At 45.4% G+C, this 21,090-nt stretch overlaps 1 protein-coding gene and 1 long non-coding RNA gene across 2 annotated transcripts in view; one reads left to right on the top strand and one right to left on the bottom strand.

Moving 5' to 3' along the window:
* LOC132333061 (transcription initiation factor TFIID subunit 4-like) overlaps positions 1-13,888 on the bottom strand; it is a 145,297-nt gene extending 131,409 nt beyond the window's left edge. The window contains exons 1-2 of the mRNA XM_059857802.1: positions 12,852-13,888; positions 9,001-9,173 (exon numbers count right to left, since the gene is read on the bottom strand). Of these exons, the coding sequence (XP_059713785.1) occupies positions 9,001-9,173; positions 12,852-13,854 (1,176 nt within the window). The 5' untranslated portion in view covers positions 13,855-13,888. The remainder of the gene's footprint in view (positions 1-9,000; positions 9,174-12,851) is intronic.
* Positions 13,889-14,706: 818 nt separating this feature from the next.
* Positions 14,707-17,070, top strand: LOC132333060 (uncharacterized). The gene is made up of 2 exons (XR_009488052.1): positions 14,707-16,171; positions 16,500-17,070. It is a non-coding gene; the product is annotated as an uncharacterized LOC132333060 (long non-coding RNA).
* The last annotated feature ends 4,020 nt before the right edge of the window (positions 17,071-21,090 follow it).

Below are 21,090 nucleotides of genomic sequence, written 5' to 3'. Positions count from 1 at the left end.
GGCAGCTCCTGAAGGACTGACAGCACCCATGGGAAGGACCAGGCTGGAGCAGCCCCTGAAGGACTGACTGCACCCATGGGAAGGACCAGGCTGGAGCAGCCCCTGAAGGACTGACTGCACCCATGGGAAGCTCTCAGCCTGCAGAAGCTCAAGGAGCTCACTGTCCCCTGTGGGAGGGACCCCACACTGGAGCACAGGAAGATGTGAGCAGCCCTTCCCCTGAGGAGGAAAGAGCAGCAGAGACAACCTGGGATGAGCTGAGCACAGCCCCCATTCCCCATCCCCCTGCACCACCCAGGGAGAGGTGGAGTAAAGTTAAAAGGAAGAAAGGAGGGGTGAGGAGAAGCTGTTTAAAGATTTAGTTTTCATTTCTCTTTATCCAACTCTGATTTGATTGGTAGTGAATTAATTCCCCCAGTCCAGCCTGTTTTGCTGTGTCAGTAACTGGTGAGGGATCTCTATCCTGACTCACAAGACTTTCCTTTCATTTTCTCTCCCTGTCCAGCTGAGGAGGGCAGGGATGGAGAGCCTCTGGTGGGCACCTGGTGTCCAGCCAGGGTCAATTACCACATAATTTTTCAGTAACTAACTCATACAACCTTTCCTCCAGGCATGGCTGCAGCCTGAACTGCTATTAATCCATTAAATGTTTCCCATCAGCAAACTCTGCTTCCCAAGACTGAAACTTCTGAAGAGTTCATGGAGAAGCTCCACAAGCTGCCTGACTGCCTCTCAGTTCCTCTGGTTCCAGTTCACATGAACAGCCACTTCAGTGTCAGATGCAGAGAAACTTTTTAGCAGATTCCTTTTTTTTTCAGCATAGTAAAAATACAGCAAAACTGACCCAAAGTATTATCCCTTTAAAAGCCTAACATTTGCACACATCACAGAAAATGACTGGAAACAGCTTCTCTAACAGGTCAGAGAGCAGAGGCAGAACCTTCACTGCCACCACAGTGTCACTGAGCGGAGCATCAGACCCCAAAGCAGGGAGGTGCTGCTCTGCTCCTGGGCAGTGTCCCTTTGGGATAGCAGGGCAGGAAGACACTGGCAGCAATTACACAGGACAGGCAGAGGAGCTTGGGGCCAGAAGAGAAAACCATCAGAAACCAGGGGTTCTAAGTCCAGAACCCCTACTGCTGAAGCAAATACTTATCAAAGCACTTTCTCTGCTCAGGTGACGTGGCTGGTCCTCCTGCAATCACTAGGGTTCATCCAAAATATCTGCTGAATAAAAACCAGCTGAATTTTGTCACTTCAGTTGGATTCTACTCCTGCCACTAGTTCTTAGTGCTGCCTGCAAATACAGATAATCCACTGTAATCAATACTCTTACTGTATTAAATCAATGTGTTTCTGAGTGCCCAACTTGAAACGTGGAGTTTGTGACCAGGAGTGGCCATGGTTGCAACTGAACCCAATAAATTAACCAGCATTTCTCATTCCATATTTAAAATAGAGACAATTAGGCTCCATTTCCTACTTACAAAAGGAGGCTAGTAATCCCCTTAACTGCATTGTTGAGAAAGTTGCTACAGGGATAAGCTTCACAAAAAAACCTGCTTGGTTATTAATTCCCACTGCAGAGGGGGGCAACAAGTAAGCCTGAAGCAACCCACTGAACAGTGGAAAAAATATTATATAAATCTTCATTTATTAGGACTGTCCAGCCTACACACTGTAGAAATTAAAAATAACAGTAGGATGTGGTCATGCACATGTACATGGCAGCCACTGTGACAGTGCTCAGGAACCTCCTTTACAGCACTTGCTAATCTTTGCATGTTTAAATTTACAGCCTTACTAACATTCGAGTGTTTTCTAAGTTTTAGAGCTGTGTCAATGCTACAAAAATGTAAACAGCATCATTTGTAAGTACCTATTGTCTGCTTAATGCAGGAAAGAATCACTCATTGTGAAGGAAAAGAAGGAAAATAGTTTTGTGGTTAAAGCACAGTAAGGACCACACATTTCTTACTCTCTCTGACCTCCCAACCCACCTGCCCTACTCCCACAAATGAATTCTCCAGAACACTGCAAAGAGGCCCAAATCCATCAATACAAAAGAAATAGTATGGATTAGTTTATCTGATGGCAGTTCTGCAAAGAATAAAACAAGTATTTGTTGGAAAAGCAGAAACAATGTGAAAACAGAAAGAAAAACAAGAGTCAATAATAACAAATAAGTGAGAAAAAAATACCAAAGCTGCCATAAAAATATAAACAGTGCTGAAAACCCAGGTGTAAGTGTATGACCAGACCAATCTCAGATTTAGCAAGGACAGCAGCTTGGAACCATCAGCCAGGCTCAGACTGCCCTCAGCACCAAGGGAAGGCACAGCCTGAGCTGCTGCTCCTCCTCACAGTGTGTTCCACAGCAAAAACAAGGCACAGCCAGAGCAGGGGATGCAGTGTCTGGCACACCCTCAAAAAACTTTTTTTCCCTTCATTTTAAAAACAGATGGCAAAGTCAAACTTAACAGAAAGTGAGTACCAAAACACAGAAAACACAACAGTAAAGTTCATTATATAAAATTCCAATTCAAAGAGTAGAAGTTAGAAAAATGCCTAAAGCAAGAAAAAACTGTAATTTTCTTAAAAAAAAAATATATATCAGGCTGTTTTAGACAACAAAAACAAAACACTAAACCATCCAACTTCACACATAACTGCCTTTTCTGATCACTAAAAATATACAAAAAACTTAGTAATGAAAAACACATTTTGAATCAAAGTTGAAACAAAAACATTCGTAAACTCTGAAGCCAAATGCATTTTCAGCAGCAGTCCCATGAAAACTCCAATATACACTCTTTCACCTGCTCTGAAGTTCCAATAACAGATACTCCAAAATATAATATTGTGGGCCAGGCTAACACTGGTCTTTCCTGTATGATATTCACTTAATATTCCTATTTTATAGTCTTATATCTTACTTTATATTCTTGGTTTACAGCAGCACTTTAATTTTGTCACTAACGTAAAATAATTGCAACTAAAACCAATTTGAAATAAGCAATTTTTTTTGCTATTTGGTTATAAATGTAAGCTCACCTGGGTATTAAGACAATGAAAGCCAGTGAAAAAGCACATCAAAAGCATGAAAAGCCATAAAGTGTACGAACTAAAAATGCAGATAAACAAAAGAAACACAGCAAAGGAAAACTAGATGGCAGCACCTCCCTATTTTTCACAATTTCACAAGTCTCAAATTCAAAACAAGATATGGAGGCAAAAATTTAATGCAATCTAATACCCAGTTTTAGAAGACTTCTGAATTTATTTATTATCTCTGAAGAACATAATAGAGCAAGCAAGCCCACACTGTTTGAGCTGCTCATAGTACAAGAATCCAGAGCAGAATTCTTCTAAGATCAATTTAAGTTCTAACCAATTATGGCTTGTTTCCTAAAAATCCTGTACCTTAGCTATTATTCTAAAGCTGATTAAATTTCTGCAACATGAAAAAATTATTCATATTCAGCTAGAATTAATGTCAACCAAAAAGTAAATGGAAACTAAAATCACAAAGACAAAATAGTTAAATTAAAATTATGCACCGCTAAGTCAAAAGCATTCAAATCATGTTTTTCAAAAGCTGCACATTATCACCTTCACAGTCCAACAAACTTGCACTTTTTAATGCATCCAAAGATTATTATAATACTCAGGGAAGACCAACTATTTCCATGTAAACCCTGAGATACCAATTAAAAAACATCAAACAAGCCTCTTGTAGCTGCACTGATATGAAAAATACTTTTAATATACCTGAGTACTTTGCAATTTTTCTCTAAACAAAACACCAGAGAAAAAGTGCAGCTAGGAGCAGTCAATATCACAGAATTGTAGATTGTAGGTTGGAAAAGGTCTCAAAGGTCAATGAGTCCAACCATTAACATTCCCATTACAATCCTATGCAATCTTCTAATTTGAACTAAATTAAAACTGTTACTTGGTACAACTGCACATACTCATGTTTTTCTTGAATATTTCAAAGATACCTGGAACACTGTAAATGGAAAAGATCATTAAAATATTGAATACATCTCTCAGCCACTGCTGTTACTGCCAGGCTCTGATTCCCTGGGTGTGTTTCAGTGCTCCTCTGTGCTGTGTGCTGCAGACTCCATCCATCCATCCATCCTGGGACACGTGTCCAACCCCAGCCCCTCTGAGCTCAGCCTCACACTGACCCAGCTGAGACCCTCCCTACAAGGCCTGTGCTCATCCCCATCTGCCAGTTTTCCAGAATACCACTAAGAATGGAAACAACCAGATTTTATTCATGCTTTACACAACAGCAATTAGGAGGAGCATAACTAAATGTCTAATCAAAGATTACCCCACCTAAGAGTCAAGAAGAACCCAAGTCTTCCTTTCAAAATGGATTTGCCTCTTTTCTCCCAAGAATCTAACACAAAAGTGTACCCAAGCTGTACACCTGCCTCTACCCCTGAAAGCTGCAAAAAACAACACAAAGATACTATAAACAGCAGAAGTCAAACGACTGAAGTATTTGAGTATCTTTGATTGCAAATCCAAGCAATCAAAGAATAAGAAACATCAGATTTAAGTGTGCAGTGCAACTCCATCGTGTGCCCTGAGTGCCCAGCTGAAGCAGCACCACGGAAGGACTGGACCCACTGCACACCCCCAGGACACAGCAAGGAAGTTATGGATCTCAGTCTTCTCAGCTCTTGTCTTTGGCACTGCAATCCCAACAGACCTTCTTTTAAACTTGGGAAGGGAAGAGGGGTGCCTCCCTCAATCCCCCACAGGGGTAAGTACTGCTGTATACAGATGTTTCACTTCTGAACCCTCAGCAACAGCACAGGCAAGGACAGAGCCACTGTCTTTAAGGAAAGCCTTTGCTTCAGCCCTTACACCAATTCCTCAGGGAAACACACCACACCTTCCTTGTCTCAGCAGCTTCCATTGCTCCCAGAGAAAGGAGCCTCCTTCCTCACATACTGTCCTGGATACCAGTCCAGCTGCTGAAGTTACAGGAATTTTCAGGGGAAACCTGGCTCATTTTCCTCCAAAACACCTGGGAGCAAATGACAGCCCTGGGTATGGAAAGAAAAATCCTGCTGCAGTACCCAGGCTGCAGAAGGGGTTTGGAATGTGAGCAGCTCTGTATGTATTGGCCAAGTTGATTTATTTCAGACCATTTCAAACATTGCCTTATTTTCCCCTCCTTTTTTGAGAGTGGAGAAATTACACATTTGTCAAGGGGAGAGAACCAAAGAGCTTTCAAATTTGGACGAACACTTGGGAGTTTTTCAGACACTCCTTCTTCTAGTTTTTAAAAAAGTAATTCCAAATCCATTTTATGCTCTCCAGTTAGCACTTTCAACACTTTTTAATGAGTTGCCAAAAGTAACTGCCAGCTTTTACAATTTCTTTGGCATTTAATATCCTGTATTTTACATCTAGCTGTATAGCTCACAACAGACTTTCTCACCACCATAATTATTTAAAGTGTATAAACAAATGAACACTGAAAACAACCACTTAGCTGAGTAACTTGTGACACCTGACACAGGCTAAAAATTAGGACAATCTGCAGAACAGTAACCCTAATACCCATAAAGTATGAAGGCCATGTCTTTTTCTGATACATTCTTCATAAGATATTATTTCCTAGAATCCTTAAGGCAGACTGCAAGTTTCCACCTGTGCTGACTTTCCACATAGGTGAAAGAAGGATAAAATGCAAACTCAGTAACTAAAATACAATGCTAAACTCTACAAATTTAAGCGTTCTTTATCTTAATCCAAATAAAACTATCTTAAAATAAATGAATAAAGATACAGAATTAAGCAGAGCTCTATATAGTAAAATACTAACCATCCCACTAATATCAGAAAGAAAGGTTAAAACTCCATGGCCTGGCATGTTCATCCATCTCACAAAACACTTTGCAGGATTTAGGCAATTAATGTTTATATTCTGTCTGTCTGGAGCTAATGGCACCAGAATTTTCCTGTGCTTCAGTCACAGTGGACACCACTGACTCCTGAACATTCATACTCTATACACATAAAAACCTAGCACACTATTTTTGATTAATTTTAAACCTCTTCTGGCAATTTTAATTCATCTTTCTGACCACCAGAAAAAAATCCTGAAAGAAAACAGCTTAATTAAAAACTCCCTGAAAAAATTATTTTTCAGTACACACAATTTCCTTTATTTTAGGACTTGATGCCTGAATCAACTAATTATAATGACTCCTCAAACAAATAACTGACATTTCTAAAACCTTAGCATAATATTTATCATTGAACATTTCATCTGGAAAACCAATGCACAGTCTCTGCTTTTAAACCATCCACCTAATCAAATAAAAGTCTCATGTCTGGTTCTGATTAGATATAGCTTTAGAATTTATATCTTTACAATCTTGTTTTAAGAGGCTGTCAACCACAGTTTTTAAAGAACACTCTAAGGTCAAATATATATAAAACATAAGCAGAACACTCTGAAGATCAAATGCAGAATCAGGGAAGTTCAATGTAAATTTCCCAAGGGTAATATTAATTATTTCTTAACCCTGTTAATTACAACAAATACAGAAATGATGCAGTACAGTTTAGGCAGCTACCACTAAGATTTTCAAAGGAGATGAATCCTGACAAGCTACAATATCATTATTCTAATCTCCCTACCCTAAAATAATCCAACTTTGCATCTTGCAAGATATTGATCATTCCTAAGGCCTTGCTGGCTTTCTCTGTTCTGAGCCAGTGTGTTGGCAGCAGGGAGTGCAAAGAACACCTACAGTGCACTGAGTATTCATTCATCTGGGCAGAAACCTGCACAAAACAAAGTTTTTAACACCTGAACTCCTCCAGATTCCAGCTGACTCAACAAACACCTGAACATGCACTATCCTCCTGGGTTTATTTTTATATAAATCCATCAGGTAGAATTATACCCCTTCTGCAACATTAACTGCTTCCTACAAGTAGAGAACAGCTGCCTGAGATCAACATGATCTACATTTGCTGTGCACTCCTCTTAAGGCTGACTTTGGGCTCCAAACCCCAGACTGAGCCCAGAGCCAAGTGGGGGTCTACACTTCTGCACACTTCCTTCCATGTGCAGTAAAGATTATTCCTCAGAAATCTTCAAATTACAAACAATTTGTTAAAATCTGTTACGCATGCTTCCACGTTGAATTTTAATTCACTATTAATTAATACTGGCCACATTAAAAGTAACAGTATAGAAGAAAAATAGCTAAAACTAAGAGACTTGGATCCCATCCTTGGTTCAGTCCCACCACACACCTGTTTTACATTTACACTATGCACTTGTCTCAGGGGCCATTGCTACAACATCTGCTTGTAGTAATTACCAAAGAAGTGACTGCACTCATTTGCAAAGAAAGGCCCCAACAACCAAAGGCAGATGTACAAATTCAGGAATTGGCTGCAATTTTGGTGTCATCAAGCTAGCAAAAAAAAAAAAAAAAAAAAAAAAAAAAAAAAAAAAAAAAAAAAAAAAAAAAAAAAAAAAAAAAAAAAAAAAAAATCTGTAAACAAACACAGGCTTATCTCTGTGTTTATTTTCCTGGAATACATTTCTCTTTGAAGGTCTCTACAAGTCTTATTCTTCCAGATACCACAAATTTAAACATTATATGGTGCCTTTTCTGCAAAGAGTTCTTTAACAAATTTCATCCAATACTGCACTTACCTCTCTTTTGAGAGCACAAAGTTTTTCCAAGTGACTCCAGGCTTTCATTTATGTCTTTCCTGACACTGAGCTACAGTCTTTCTAGGTACACTCACTTCTAAAACTTACATTCTACTTGGCTACTCTGTGGTTAATAGATTGCCTCATGTTTCTATTTTCAGTTCTCCAAATTTATTCCAGCTTATTTCTTGTCTGAAATGCTTATTATTGTTTTCAGTTTTGAATTAACCTTAAAAATCTTTTACACGGTGTGATACATAAAGCATATATAAAGGGAAAGTAATGAAATGGTAAGTATTGGGTAATACCTGTTGAACTTATTTCAAACAACTTCTAGAACAACCAAAAAGTTGTAAAGGCACCTTTTTCATCTTTCCACACAGAATTACTTATCTCTTCTGCAAGCATACACCTTAGGCAAAACTACCTTAAACTCTGCCTCTTATTGCTATGGCACAGCAAGATCCAAAGATGTTTGCCTCCACATTTTAGTAAAATAGCTCAGTTCTAGCTCTAAATGGCCCCAAGCTAAACTGCCTCTCTACAAACTTTTAAACCAATACAGCCTTCAAAGAAATTAAAATAAAAAAAAAAATAAAAAAAAACAGAAAAAAACCAACCCCACAAAAACAAAACACCAAAACCAAACCAAAAAACACAAGACCACCCCACATCCACCCTAGAAAATAAATTAGCTCCAAGTTCAAATCAACACATTCCACTGATGAGTTTGAGACAGGAAAGCACTTTATACTATCAATCCCTTGAAAAAGGGAAATGTACTCACAACACAGCAAAAACTTTCAGTGCAGACAGATCACACCCGGAAGTAAATTATGTAAATAATCAAATCTTTCTTTTGGATAAAGTGTATTTAAAAAGTTATTTTAAATTTATTGCAAATCCTTGGATAGAATGTGATTGGCTTTCTCTTTTCTAATGTCCAGTGAAATTAGCTATCCTGGGATTCAGGATGCTGGGATATCACAGTGCCTCTGATTCAGAGCAGCAAGGGACACTTACTAAACCAGTGATACACAGTCCAGACCAAGACTGAGCTTTGCAGCCTCCAACCATCTCTCAGCCTGAACAGAGTCTTAAGAGACTCTCTAAAGCAGATTTTTTCCTTAAATAATAATAAAAAAAAATCCTAGGCCTCATAAAATAAACTACATTTGAATAGGTATTTCCTGTTTTCACAACAAAAAGGGGAGGAAAGCACAGTTGCAGAAACATATGAGGTAATCATGTGTAACACATAATGCACCAAAGGTAAATCAAGCCAGACATACCTGAGCTGTTGACAGGCGAAAAACAGGGCCAGTTGTGGGAACAGAAAGCCTGGGTGACATGTTGGCAGGACCCTGTCCCTGTGTCTGCACCTGGGCCTGCATCTGAGCCTGTGCCAGAGCCTGCTGGGGCACCATCACGAGCTGCCCGGCGTCCGTGCGCACCAGGACCATCCCTGGGAGGGCAAGGAACAGTCACTGCACTGCAGATGATGGCAAGGAGAACACAGACACAACCATCTGACCACAGGATGCACAGCAAAGGTCATCTATGGCACTGGACATTGTTCCCTGGAGTGCATCTTTGATTATCACATAACACGAGATTTTATTTCCAAGAAAAAAGGGAGCCCCCACTAGCAGACCCAATTCAGTCTGGAATTTAAACAACTGCAGCTTATGGAAAGCAGTGATGAAAAAAGCAGCCACTGGAGTGTTTGGGGGACAGTGATTTCTAGCCATCTAGTCTTGTTCTCTAGGGTCAGGAGAACAAAATTAGAAATAAATGCTCATTAAAAGTAAACTTTAAGGACAAGGCAGCTGCTGGGAACACAACTGAGTACATGCAGACCAGGGACAAAGACCCGAGAGTTTTAACAAACAACAGCTTAGGGCACATGCAAATATTGGCCAGACACACTTCTGAGCATACAACATCTGAGATTTACTTAACACTGAGCATTAGCAGATGAATCCATTTGGTACCCAGCATCACCACTTTGGGGGCACTCACTACCTGTGGTTTAAACACCAACAGCAAACACTGCCAGGCCAGAGAACCTACTCGATTCCTCAGCACACAACCACACAGGGCAGAAACCTTAGAAAATTGGCAAGTGTTTTCTAACCCTCTGGAAGTAAATGAGAATTTTTTCAGATTATTTTCTTGTAAAATACCTCACAAATAGAGGCATTCTACACAACAGAGCCATGGCCATCGAGCTGTGCCCAAAGTTTTGGAGTCAGCAGGTCAGAAAAAGTGAGACCATGGCAAAGTTGGTCCACGGATGCTGGAGTTTCACACATTCAAGGTCACTGCAAAGCATGCAATGTTCTTCTCATAGTTCACTCAGAACTAAGTAGCAGCTCTCCAGACAGACTATTAAAAAGAATTTCCAAGTTAGCTCCAGAATACATTTTAATAATTTACCCTACATAGGATACAACAGGTCAAATAAACAGAAAAACATCTTGTCTGCAACTACTAGAGAACCAAAAACTAAAAACCTATAAAGTCACTTTCAGTCTGCTGATAACAGGGTCAGACACTGTTTCTACAATCTACCTCTATGGACAAATTGCTCCATAGACTTTTTTAACTTTTCAAAGGGAAATGAAGAAGGCAAAATCTTATATCCAATTCTACAGGTAGCAGCTTACATCCCATTTTAATTGTAAACTTCCCAGTTACAACACCTTGCTAAAGGGACACAGTTTGTACAATACCCTGAGGATAAAGAAATTCAAACACCCTTATAACAGATTTCAGAACCCTACAGCAAGAAAATCTTTCAGTCTGACATGGAAAAACCAAATCCCAACTGTGGGATGAACACGTGAGAGAACTGCAGCACACATAAAAGCCCTCACTCAGAGTAGGGTGCTCCCAGCCAACCTTTCCTGCCACAAACACAAACAGAAGGCAAATTTTTGCCACTATAAACTAAAGACTCATGAAAATCAAGTTTAAGGTAACAGGCATACAGAGCTACAGCAAGGACCACATCCAAAAGCCATCATAATAACTCACTTTCAAAGCCAAGAGTAATTTAAATAGAAAGTTGAAAGAAACTCATTAAAAACTCATCTAAAAGGTAACTTTTAAGGTCCATTAGCCATTTAAGCACCAAGCTTCACAGTTTACACTTGCAGAAAATCCTGCAAGCAGCTGATGTATTTGGTATATGCCATTCCTAAACCATCTGGACACCCAAATATGCCAACTGGCCAAATGGGTTATCACTTCTCTGGTGATGACTGTGAACCTTACATAAAACTCCTCATAGGATAATGCCTGCCACACATTAAAAAACACATGTTCTATTTGCATTGCACAGATTCACAGGTGTGTTCTTAATTTATCTTCCCATTTTCTAAACCTAATTCTGAATAGAGAAAAACTGAGTGGAAATGACAAATGAATTGAAACACGTGCCACACAGTCCCAATCAAATCTGCAGACACAATTACTACTATAAATGAATAAATGCTCATGTGTCAACAGTATATTTAATTCAGTTTGGAGGACTACAAATTCCTGTTACTGAGCAGCTGGTGCAAGTTAGGAGCCAGTTAAATTATGAGATTAATTTTACTTTCCTGTCAGTCAAATAAAGATGAAATACACAACTTAGGAGCATTACATGCTAAAATAACCTGTTCTCAAAAACTGATTCTAAATTTCTGTTTTATATAGAAGTTTGCTATATGGGAGTTTCAGATTAATTATAAATGATCCACCAAATTAAAAACTCAAAAATAACATTGTATTTTCTGAATAAGTTCCTTTTAGAACACACTATCTTCATGTTTATGCAAATTTAATGGATTTCCAACTATCTTGCAATAAAACAAATTTGAATTAAAACTTTCTGGTGCATTATTTCCTTAATGTTTCTTAAATCCTGGATCAGATTGTTACCAAGGCTCAGTTTTCCCTCTTCTGTTTGAAAGTAACAGATAAAGAACTGACACAATGAACTTCAGAAACTGTGTGCAAAGTTACAATGCACAGTTATCATCTGCATAGAGCAATCTTCAACAGATTAGCAGAGGGAGGCAAAGGCTAAAGGCACACAGCCTGAACAGCAACTTATCTCTTTCAAGTTAGTTGGGTCTTCACAAAACCACCAAGATTTGTATGTTTGGAGCAGCAGAATCTAGAGGATTTTTCATAAACTAGGGCCAAATACACAACTACTAGAAGTCCACTCAGAGGCAAACAACTACACCATAACATTGCTACTTTACTTAGCTAATAAATATCAACTATTTCAAGAAGTAAGTTGGAAGAACTCAGTTATTTCAGACTACATCAATAGGTCCACATCTTAACATGCTACTTATATTAACAGGAAAAAAAAAGAATTAGCTTAAATGCTAAATCAGCTCCTAAATCAAGAAGACATGAAAATACCCAAGTTTTTGCAATGTGAAAATCTAAGTACTACCCTTCTAACAGTACCCTTCAGATGAAACAATACATAGGTTAAGAGCAGGAATCATGAGGATGGAGGGATGCTGGCTTGGTTAGCTAGCAACCTTGCTGAACTAAAATTTTTAGTAATTAAAGTTAAGAAACTTAGAGGAGTACAAAGAGAACATGACTGCTTCAGAGTTTGAAATAAAATCTGGTGATGTGAAGACTACCCTCACACAACAACATTATTGTAGTTACTGAAATGATAAATTTTAGATTACACACATTTAACACCTGGTTCACAGCAGAAACCATTCTTTCAAGCAGAAAAACTTTTCAGGACTATCAAGTGTAAAGCAGAAGTCCTTTAAAACACATTTAAAGTTATCCTTAACGTCCACTCCAGCTCTCCAGCTTTTTATCCGCTGTCCAACTACACCATCACAGGGTAACTCACCGTGACCGCCGCTCTCCCCAGGACAAAACCAGTAACTCACCCAACAACAGCTGCAATTACACTGCATTAGCCGTACCAGTTACACCCTAATTAGCGGCAGCCGGTTCGTCAGACGGTGCCCTCAGACAGGTGCCTCTTCTTCGGTTTCCAGCAGGTTGAGCAGCGGGGGACATGACAGCTTTGGGGGAAAGGAAAGCCCTCGGCCAAGAGCAGAAGGTTAGAGCGAGCGGCGATGCCGAAGCGCAGCGCGGCACTTACCGGGCGGGATGGTGAAGCCAGGCGGCAGCTGGATGGTGGTCTGCGGCGGCGGCCGCACGATCAGCTGCGGGGCCACGATCCGGGGGGCAGCGCCCAGCGCCGGCCGCGGCGACACGGCCTGGGGGGCGGCGGGCAGGGCAGCGCCCGCCTTGGCGGTGACTGCGGGCTTGGGCGCGGCGGGGGCCGCGGGGGCCGGCGGGGCCGAGCCCGGGGCCGGCGGTGCGGGCGCGGGGCTGGCAGAGGCGCCGAGCGCGGTGACCGCGGGCAGCGCGCCGGGCGAGGGCTGGGGCTGCGCGGCGGCGGCCCCGCCGTGCCCGCTGACGGGCGGCACCGCGGCCGGCCGGGCCCCCGCGCCCTCCCCGTTGGGCGCCGCCTGGCCGGGGCGCGGCGCGGGGGCAGCGGCGGCGCCCTCGGCCGCTCCCGCCGCTCCGCCGCCCCCCGCGGCCCCGGGCGCGCCGTCGGCGGCGGGCGGGCTGGGGCCGGGACCGGGGCTCCCCGCGTCCCGCCCGGCGGCGGCTGCAGCGGCCACATGGTTGTTGACAGGCTGGGCAGGGGCGGCGGGCTGCGGCGGGGCGGGAGCGGCGGGGCTGCCGCCGCCGGGAGCCGCTCCATGTGATTGCTGCACACTACTACTGTTTACACTCGCTCCCCTCCCCGCCGCCGCTGCCGCCGCCGCCGGGGGAGACGGGGACGGGAGAGGCCCCTGGGCGGGGGCTCGGGTCCCCGCGCTGCCGGGGCGCCCCGCCGCCTCCCCTGCCCCGGGCGCGGGAGGGGGCGCGGGGCGGCCGTGCTGCTGCCGGCCGGGGCTGCTGCCCCCCGCCAGGCTCCCCTGCTGCGGCTGCTGGGACGGGGCGGAGGTCCTGGGCGGGGGCGGCTCGGCGGGGCCGCGGCCGCCAGCCAGCTGTGATTCCAGGGATCCCACCAGGTCGCTGAGCGCCTTCTCGTCCACCTCCTCGGAGAAGAGCAGCATCTCCTCCAGTGGGTCCGACGCGCCCGCCGCCATCTTGCGCTGAGCTGGGAGCCGGCGGCGCTCGGCGCATGCGCGGGGCTCTGCCGCGCGCGGGGCACCATGGGAGGGGCCGTGCCTCCGCCCCGCCCCGGGGCGGGACCGGGACGGCCCGAGGGCCAGGGCGGGAGCGCGCCCGGAACCGAGACCGGGACCGCCCGAGGGCCAGGGCGGGAGCGCGCCCGGAACCGAGACCGGGACCGCGCCCGGAACCGAGACCGGGACCGCCCGAGCGCCAGGGCGGGAGCGCGCCCGGAACCGAGACCGGGACCGCCCGAGCGGGGGCGCGCCCGGAACCGAGACCGGGACAGCCCGAGCGGGGGCGCGCTCAGAACCGGGACAGCACTAGCGTCCCAGCGGGTACGGCCGCCCAGGAAGAGGGCGGCGATGCCCCTGGGGAAGCCGCGGGGCGGCAGCGGGTGCAGGGATTTGCCGTCGGGACGGACGCGGGGTGTGGAGCAGCCTCCCCGCCCCGCTGCCGCGTCCCGGTGAGGCGGCGGCGGCCGGCGGGTCCCTTCCAGTCCCGCCGGGAGAAGCGAGCGAGCTGCCCCGGCTGTCCCAAAGCGGGGAGGTGCAGTGGGATGAACTGTCCCAAAGCTGGGATGTGCAGTGGGATGGGCTGTCCCAAAGCAGGGATGTGCAGTGGGATGGGCTGTCCCAAAGCAGGGATGTGCAGTGGGATGAGCTGTCCCAAAGCTGGGATGTGCAGTGGGATGGGCTGTCCCAAAGCGGGGAGGTGCAGTGGGATGGGCTGTCCCAAAGCGGGCAGAGCTGTCCCAAAGCAGGAATGTGCAGCGGGATGAGCTGTCCCAAAGCGGGCAGAGCTGTCCCAAAGCGGGCAGAGCTGTCCCAAAGCTGGGATGTGCAGTGGAATGGGCTGTCCCAAAGCAGGGATGTGCAGTGGGATGGGCTGTCCCAAAGCTGGGATGTGCAGTAGGATGAGCTGTCCCAAAGCTGGGATGTGCAGTGGGATGGGCTGTCCCAAAGCTGGGATGTGCAGTAGGATGAGCTGTCCCAAAGCTGGGATGTGCAGTGGGATGGGCTGTCCCAAAGCGGGCAGAGCTGTCCCAAAGCAGGGATGTGCAGTGGGATGAGCTGTCCCAAAGCTGGGATGTGCAGTAGGATGAGCTGTCCCAAAGCTGGGATGTGCAGTGGGATGGGCTGTCCCAAAGCGGGGAGGTGCAGCGGGATGGGCTGTCCCAAATCAGGGATGTGCAGCGGGATGAGCTGTCCCAAAGCGGGCAGAGCTGTCCCAAAGCTGAGATGTGCAGTGGGATGGGCTGTCCCAAAGCAGGGATGTGCAGTGGGATGGGCTGTCCCAAAGCGGGCAGAGCTGTCCCAAAGCTGGGATGTGCAGTGGGATGGGCTGTCCCAAAGCGGGCAGAGCTGTCCCAAAGCTGGGATGTGCAGTAGGATGAGCTGTCCCAAAGCGGGCAGAGCTGTCCCAAAGCTGAGATGTGCAGTGGGATGGGCTGTCCCAAAGCAGGGATGTGCAGTGGGATGGGCTGTCCCAAAGCGGGCAGAGCTGTCCCAAAGCAGGAATGTGCAGTGGGATGAGCTGTCCCAAAGCGGGCAGAGCTGTCCCAAAGCTGGGATGTGCAGTGGGATGAACTGTCCCAAAGCAGGGATGTGCAGTGGGATGGGCTGTCCCAAAGCGGGCAGAGCTGTCCCAAAGCTGGGATGTGCAGTGGGATGGGCTGTCCCAAAGCGGGCAGAGCTGTCCCAAAGCAGGAATGTGCAGTGGGATGAGCTGTCCCAAAGCGGGCAGAGCTGTCCCAAAGCTGGGATGTGCAGTAGGATGGACTGTCCCAAAGCGGGGAGGTGCAGCGGGATGAACTGTCCCAAAGCTGGCATGTGCAGTGGGATGGGCTGTCCCAAAGCGGGCAGAGCTGTCCCAAAGCTGGGATGTGCAGTAGGATGAGCTGTCCCAAAGCTGGGATGTGCAGTAGGATGAGCTGTCCCAAAGCTGGGATGTGCAGTGGGATGGGCTGTCCCAAAGCGGGGAGGTGCAGTGGGATGGGCTGTCCCAAAGCTGGGATGTGCAGTAGGATGAGCTGTCCCAAAGCTGGGATGTGCAGTGGGATGAGCTGTCCCAAAGCCGAAGGCACGCACAGCTCACGGTTTCACTGCTCCGCTCTGCGGTTACCGGGATCCACAGCTGCTGCCCCAGCCGGACCAGAATGGCTGCAGTGATACAAGTTCCTAACGGGGACGCTATTTCAGAAGATTTGGAAAACAAAAATAAGGCTCTTTGCATGGCCAGAACAGCTGCCCTGGCGTGCTGCTCCCTCGGCATCCTCGCGGGAAATTCAAGGTAGTTAATTTTGCTGTTAACGCTTTTGTTACCGCACTCCAGTGTGCCCTTTTCCCACCAGCGCTTTCTCACACACTCTGAAATACCTTAAGAGAAAGACAGTGGTCCTAAATCATCGTGGTTTTAACTAATGACAGTGTCTTCGAGAGGACCCTGCAAATACAAACATTTTCTCGTATGAATGACACACAAGGGGTAATCATGGATTTGTGACCCCGGCAGCAGCTCGGGTTCCAGATCTGTCTGTGCCAGCCTGCAAACTGGGATGTACTGGAGCTGCTGCTCTGCTCTGAAATGGTGAATCATTCCTTATTTTGTGATCTCTCAGGGTTTTCCAAAAACCTGGAAAAGGTGCCTCAGTGGATAAGGACACTGAACTGCTCCATGCACTGGTGGGAAGGAGCGGGGGCTGGCTCAGCTCCTCTCCAGTCCTGGCTCAATCTGCTCGGTCCTACCGTGGATGACTCACTGGGCTCACAAGACCAAACTGCTCCTGGCTGCTCTGTTTCCTCTCAAAGGAAGTTACATTTTTATTCATGGTAGTTCTTCCTAATTGCCCTTTAGGAGCAAGTTCATGGTGCATCCAAAGAAACCACCTTGAAAATGCATTAAATATAGGTTGTACCAGTTTAATTAGGATAAGTTTAAATGTCTCCTGAAATTAAACCAGTGCATATTTCTTCAAGAAAGTAGCCAGTGAAAATACTGAAGGTCCAAAGGCGTGGTAGGGTGTATGAGAGGAGATGGTGCAGTGCATGAATGGGAAAGTACAGCAGTATTTATGAAAAGCAGAATTAAATGTGCACAAGAGATCTATACATCAAAAACTTGCTTAGAAAATGAGCATTGCTTTAGTGGATGGAGTGCTACAGCTAAATAAAATTTGGATTTTTAACAAATGCTTTTACCTGGAAGTTTAATTAAAACATGGTAGATATTAAAATTCAATCTGCTATTGTGCAAATATAAAGAATAATTATTTGGGTTGGAAAAATAGAAATCTATCCAGTATTACTTTTGTATGAGTCACAAACTTTATTGATTTTATCAGAGAAAATTCCATGCAGTCCTCACTTACTTGCCCTGCTTGTGAACTTTGTTTGTATGCAACCATCTCCAGAGTTTTCACAAGAGAATGGAAAACTAGACATATGATTCTGCAATTAGCCCTGACTATGGAGCAAATTTTAGTGCCCATTTTTCTAATACTGTGGCATTAAACTGGGTGTTTCTATAAAAATCACCCTGGAAAAAACTGAATTGCTTTGTAACTTCAGAAACTTAAAGTTATCTCCTGACTGGACAGAGAAAATGGCAAGTATTACAATTTGAATGTACATCTGTGCGTGGGTCATCTGTAAAACATTAATTTATATTTCTCCCCAGTCCTTTTAAATTGAGCCATTTTATATATATATAAACACAGAGGGTAAGGAAGTGTAATAGAATGTTTTATTTAAAAAACATGATTTATACTGACTCATATTGGACATCCTTCAAGTCAAGAGGTGAGGATATACCTAAGAATGTTTATAAAGTTGTTGCTGAAACTGTCTTTGGGCTTCAGCTTTTACATAGGGAAAAGTACCTCTAGTAAACTACAGAATCTCTGTGAACTTTGGTATTCATTCTATTATAAAGATATTTTCCAAATATTTTCATGCATTTCATCCCAAAAACAATTTCTGAATATATTTGTTGCTCTTTCATTTTTTTGGAGTTATATATGTGCAGAATACAAAAAAAAAAAATCTGTGATCATCTCATCTGATCTTTTAAGATACAGTCTTTCCTGAATTATTTTTTCTTTGAAGTAGAGAATGGTCTTTAGAAAAGTTAACTTCCAACCATGGTTTCAAAATTGCCTGTAAAGAAAATCCACCACAGAACTTGTTGAGCTGCTCTTCAGTTCTCAGCACTGCTCAGGTCTGTGCCCTGCCCCAGCCCAAGTTTGTCATTAATAACTCAGTAACATAAAATATTAATAACAGCAAAGTCCCCCTGCCCTGTTCAGCTGTGTGGAGTGAGAACAGGGCATGGGCAGAAGTCATCTATTGACTTCTACAGAAGTGAAAGTGCTTAGAAAGGAGCACTATTTTCCTGTTTATGTGTCATGAGTTTGTCTCAAATACACACTTTCAGTGCCTTCAAAGATACAATTTAACCATCTTAAGTTTAATATCAAGATGCTACCTACCAATTCAGATAAGATTTTGAGATCACTTCTTAAAATGAAGAAGTCTTTATCTATATTCTTGAAATTCACTTTACACTATAAAAATATTCCTTCAGCTGCACATTTTAAGTATGGCATAGAAATTATATACTCCAAAAATTGGAGAGCACAAAGATGACTAGAGTACTAAGAGCTGTCCTAGGAATAACATAGGTGTAGGTTAAAAAACACCTCTAAGATTCCCTCAGCACTGCCAAGGCCACCACTAACCCATGTCCCCAAGTGCCACACCCTCATGTTTTTCCCTCCAGGGACTGGGAGTCTGCCCTGGGCAGCCTGACAGCCCCTTTCAATGAAGAAATGTTTCCCAATATCCAACCTGAACCTCCTTTGGCATCACTTGAGGCCGTTCCCTCTGCTCCTGTCCCTGTCCCTGGGAGCACAGCCCGACCCCCCGGCTGTCCCCTCCTGGCAGGAGCTGTGCAGAGCCACAAGGACCCCCTGAGCCTCCTTTTCTCCAGGCTGAGCCCCTTCCCACTCCCTCAGCTGGCCTTCATAAGATTTCTGCTCTAGATCTTTCACCAAACCTGAGTCCCTACCTTGGAAGGCAGAATATGTCTAAATTTAGTTTCATATGCTTCAGTTGCAAATGAATTTCATTTTAAAAATGGCTTATTTTGGAGCTTGCAAAGTTAATTGTAAATACTTGTTTAATAACCTAGACAAGACTTGATGGTGAGACTTAGGAATATTTGTCATCACGAGGGTTAGAATTTAACCCTTAAGTGTTTCAAGGGGGTAGTTTTCTATTCCTAGGCATCTGGGCATTTGTGCAAATTTTTTGTTTGTCTGTTTTGGGTTTTGTTTTGCTTTTGTTATTCATTCTGGCCAACTTCTCTCTTCCAGAAACTTACAGATTGTTTCAGAAAAGGCTGTTAAGCCTGTTCAGCTTAAGGACAGCTGAGAGAGGCCCTCAGTCCTGTGTCCCCCTGGGTGTCCCTGTGTGCAGGGAGGGGCAGAGCAGGCCCAGGCTCTGCTCCGGGCCCAGCCATGGCCCCAGAGCCACGGGCAGGGCCTGAGCCCAGGAGCTGCCCCTGCCCAGGAGGCAGAACTGCTGCCCTGGGCAGTGCCAGCCCTGAGCAGATGGTGCACAGAGGCTGTGCAGGCTCCTCCCTGGGGACACTGCAGAGCCACAGGGACACACTGCTGTGCCCTGTGCTCTGGGATGGCCCTGCTGGAGCAGGGAGGTACCACCAGATGAGCCACTACTGTCCCTCCAACCTGACCCATCCTGGGATTCTGTGAAAAAGAAACCCTCTCAGTCTTTTGTTTGATTTCTCTTCTAAAATGCTCATCTGTTGTGTCCCAAGCTCAAAGAACTGTCCATTTCTATTTCCTCTTCCATCTACATAATCTTGGAACCCTAATTCTATAAATCTAGCATGGAAAGTAGACATGTGGTTCTGCAACTTCTCCTGACTATGAAATAAATTTTAGTGTCCATTTTCTAATACTGTGGCAGTAAACTGGGTGTTTCCATAAAAACCATCTCCAGTTTTGAGAGGCAGATGATAGAAGTCTTAGGAAAATGTACACCAGAACTAACCTCCTTCCTTTCCCTTTCCCTTTTTCCTTTCCTTTCCCTTGTCTTGCACAAGGCAGCAGGAAATCTGTGTAACACAGGCTATAGCTGATGCTCTCCACTGTTTCAAGCCTCTCCACCTCCTCCAACAGAGGTTGAGACTCAGCCACAGACCAGCCTCTTTCCTTGTAACAGAATATTTGTTATTGCTCTAAACAGGACCTTTACTTTGAGCTGAATTACAAATGCAGATTTTCAACAGTGGTATCCCACAGACCTGACAGGGTCTATCCAGTCATTTACAGCAGAACTTTGCTTCACCATCTTTCAGGTGGTTCAGGGCACGGTGGGAGCAGTTCCAGTAAAGCTCCCTGGGCACTCCAGTCCTCCTTGAAACGTCACAACCAGTTCAGCTTGGGCACAAAGCCTCCAGGAGCCCAGCCTGGCTCCTGCTTAGGCACCTGCAGGCCCTTCTGGAAAGTCTGGCTTGTTATTGCATTTCAAAGCCTTTTCTGAATGGCATACTTGCTGAATCTTTGCAACATGATAATGTCCAGTTGGTGAAACAAAAGCTAAGCCACCTTTTCAGAGGCTGCTCTTTGTCGTGGTGTTTTCCAGGGGCCTCCCACAGAAGCCTCATTTGTGATTCTTATTTAAGGTGCACAAATCAAATGCAATCATAACATCATGAGGCGTTTGTGTGTGTTCACTTGTACTAAAAGGGCGTTTTCTCAGTGTTAGTCCCACACTTTGGTCAAGAATTCATCAACAACTGTGTTGCTCAGTGCTGGCTGCCAGGATGTGACTCTCAGCTCAGCAGAGTAAAAGGGAATCCCCGTGAAACACGACCCGATGTTATCCCCCCGCTCCTGCAGTTCTCCTGCGCTCCCCCCGCCCACGGGGATCCCCGGCATTTGCCGTTCAACGACCGGGCCCCTCAAACACCCCGACAGCCCCCAAAACCACCAAAGCTGCTGTCACCTGCCCAGTGACCGCTCACGAGCTGCGCCAGGGCCGGGGCTGCCCAGCGACGACACCGGACCGCCGGGCCGGGAGCGCTGGGGGCTGCCGAGCCTAGCGGGGCCAAACCGGGCCGGGCCGAACGGGGCCAGGAGGTGCCGAGCGGGGCCGGGGAGGGTCGAACGGGGTCGAACGGGGCCA

This window comes from Haemorhous mexicanus, chromosome 12 (genome assembly GCF_027477595.1).
Source record: "Haemorhous mexicanus isolate bHaeMex1 chromosome 12, bHaeMex1.pri, whole genome shotgun sequence".
In the NCBI taxonomy this organism is placed as follows: Eukaryota; Metazoa; Chordata; class Aves; order Passeriformes; family Fringillidae; genus Haemorhous; species Haemorhous mexicanus.
This window is presented reverse-complemented; position numbering and strand designations above follow the sequence as displayed.